This window comes from Empidonax traillii, unplaced genomic scaffold (assembly GCF_003031625.1).
Source record: "Empidonax traillii isolate 1590-97213 ecotype Southwest subspecies unplaced genomic scaffold, ASM303162v1 scaffold157:size2224338, whole genome shotgun sequence".
In the NCBI taxonomy this organism is placed as follows: Eukaryota; Metazoa; Chordata; class Aves; order Passeriformes; family Tyrannidae; genus Empidonax; species Empidonax traillii.
In genome coordinates this window covers 727,765-730,810 of record NW_020955350.1, presented here as the reverse complement: position 1 = coordinate 730,810, position 3,046 = coordinate 727,765, and the positions used below count along the sequence as shown (strand labels likewise).

Genomic DNA, 3,046 nt, shown 5'->3' with positions numbered 1-3,046 from the left:
CTGGGAGCCATACAAAACTTTGAAGAAGACGACAATAACAGTCGGGAGTCGCTGTCTCTGACTGAGTACTCATATTAATATTTTTATTGCAAGTGTAGTGATCTGACATTCAACAGTAATAACCCAAGGGAATCAAGAAAATTTAACAAGTGAAAGTAACTACTAAAACAACAGTTAACTATGTTAATTCGTAATCCCTTACTACTGAAAATAATTCTATTTTGTTTAACATAGCTTTAAGTTTTTTAGTTACAAATGATTTTTATAGGATAACTGAACAGTTTCCTAACAGCTGACATCTGTATATACCAAAAGAAATTACTTGCTAATCCATCTTGAATCCTACTTCCAGTTTTACTGCAGATTATTTTGATGTCATTAAGCTTACTTCTGCCTCAGTAAAAGAGGAGATAAGTATTTCTCATTGCCTAGGTATATGTTTGTGCAGAGTTTTAAAGATGTGAGATACTTACATCAGGTAGTCCTCATTAGTTGTACCTTTTGGTTTCTAAATGACTTTGTTTACATTTTGTTTCTAACCATGCTACTCTTTATTTTCAGTATCTATGATGAAGCTGCTGAAAGTCTGCATCAGTTAGCTGATAAACTGCCTGCCCCAGGTAATCTCTCTTTAAAAAGCAATCCCATTGGAGATTGTCTTCTTAGTTATTACTCTAAAAACTCGTGTGGTAAAATCATAGTCAAATGAAATAGTTCAGAGGATGTTTGTTAGCTGAATTAAGCTCTTGCAGGTAGTTAAAGAACTTGAGCATGGTTTGCATTGCAAATCAGCTTATGGACTAGTTTGCTCCTTGTTTCTTTGGAGGGCTCTATTTCAGTAGAGCTTAAGGTGTATATTTATATAATTAATTTTTCCACCTCCGCCCTCATCACCTACACAGAAGTAGCTCTGCAGCGTTTAACATCCTGCTTTGCAGAGGCTGCTGAGCTTTTTGGTCTGGAAGTCAGCTTGAAGAAGACAGAAGTTTTATATCAGCCTGCACCTCAGGAAGCCTTCCATCATCCCCATATCACCATTGGTGAAACAGCACTCAAATCAGTCCAACAGTTTAATTACCTGGGAAGCATCATCTCCTCAGACGGTAAGATTGATGCTGAAATTGACAACAGGTTAGCAAAGGCATACAGAGCTTTTGGTAAACTCCATAAAAGAGTGTGGCAAAACAAACACCTGAAGAAAAGTACTAAGATCAGTGTTTACAGAGCCATCGTGCTGTCTACTCTTTTATATGGATCTGAATCCTGGGTCATTTACCGGCACCACTTGCGTCTCTTAGAACGCTTCCATCAGCGCTGCCTCCGTACAATCCTCAACATCCACTGGACTGACTATGTCACCAACACATCTGTCCTTGAACAGGCAGCAGTCCCAAGCATTGAGGCCATGCTGCTGAGAACTCAGCTGCGCTGGGCAGGGCACGTCTCCAGGATGCAGGACCATCGCCTCCCTAAGATCGTGCTCTGTGGGGAACTTGCCACTGGCTGCCGCAAGAGAGGAGGCCCGAAGAGGAGATACAAGGACTGCCTGAAACAATCCCTCAGCCTTGGCCATATCGATCACCACCATTGGTCTACCCTGGCCTCTAATTGGGAGGCCTGGAGACACACCATCTATAACACTGCTGCTGCTGCTTTTGAGAACACACGCAGGATCACTCTCGAGGAGAAAAGACAATGCAGAAAGAATCGCGTCTCGTCGATATCACCTGGGGAGTCTTTCTGCTGTACGTTCTGCAACCGGACTTGTCTATCTCGCATTGGCCTTTTTAGCCATCAGCGCGCTTGTAGCAAGCGTGGGTAGAGCCCTTCTCAAATCTTCGTTTGTGAAGCCTAGCCATGAATTTTTCCACCTGAAATGACATCAAAGTTTTAATAGACAATAAGCAACACAAAACTCAACAGGAAGTTTTTTATGAAAATAAAGGAAGATGTTGTTTTCAGGCTTACATCTGAGTTGCCAGCTGACTGCTTGTGGGGGGAAGTCAAGAAACTGAGAAGGAAAATATATCAGAACTGTTGGATTTAGACTTTGCAAACTGGAAATAAGTATCACCTTGCAGGTTAGAGTTACATGATGTTGCAGTGGTTGATTTGGGATAGCAAAGGAATGTAGGAAGAATGAGAATCATAGAATCATTAAGGTTGGAAAAGACCTCTGAGATCATTGAGTCTAACCTTTGAGTAAACACCACCTTGTCAACTAGACCATGTCACTAAGAGGCATGTCCAGTCTTTCCTTAAACACCTCCAAGGATGGTGACTTTTCCACCTCCATGGACAGTCCATTCCAATATCTAATCACCTTCTCTGTGAAGAAATTCTTCCCAATGTCCAACTTAAACCTTCCCTGCTACAGCTTAAGACTATGTCCTCTTGTCCTGTCACTAGTTGCCTGGGAGAAGTTACTTAGTGCCAAGTGCCCCCTGGCTACAACCTCCTTTCAGGTAGTTGCAGACAGTGAGCCAGTCTCCTCTGAGCCTCCTCTGGGCTAAAGAACCCCAGCTCCCTCAGCTGCTCCTTGTAGGACTTGTGCTCCAGGCTCTTCAACAGTTTCACTGCCCATCTCTGGACTCACTCCAGCACCTCAATGTGGCCTCCTGAACTGAGGGGCCCAGCTGGACACAGGATTTGAGGTGTGACCTCTCAGTGCTGTGAGAAATAGCAGATTAGAGTGCTAAAAGGAGGGAAGTGAGATAGTATGGGGGCAACTCTCATCTGTCAGTGCTGAGTGAGAGAGGAGAAAGGTATAGAACCATTGTCACTGAGGGAATGGCAAAATGTTTTGTGTTCATCTAAGAGGAGCAGCAAGAGATGAGCTAAAAATGCGTGGAAAGTGTTTTAGATCTTGCCAGAGTTACTTGAAGCTGATATTTTAGCCCATTTTGATGCAATCAGTGATAAGCAGAACTTCTCTATCTTTAAATGATTGAATAATTTACGGAGCCATGGTACTTTGAGTAATCTATAACTGTTTTTTTAGGCAGAGCAGTGGTTGATGTAATACTGCAGGCTGTTGAACGAGATG

The 3,046-nt window shown here is 42.6% G+C and overlaps 1 protein-coding gene across 3 annotated transcripts in view; it reads left to right on the top strand.

Moving 5' to 3' along the window:
• MTBP (MDM2 binding protein) overlaps positions 1 to 3,046 on the top strand; it is a 34,187-nt gene that overhangs the window by 2,633 nt on the left and 28,508 nt on the right. For all 3 annotated transcript variants that reach the window (XR_003571351.1, XM_027884914.1, XM_027884913.1), the window contains exon 5: positions 562 to 620. Coding sequence is in view for 2 of the 3 variants with exons in the window: in XM_027884914.1 (XP_027740715.1) it covers positions 562 to 620 (59 nt within the window). In the remaining variant the exon portion in view is untranslated. The remainder of the gene's footprint in view (positions 1 to 561; positions 621 to 3,046) is intronic.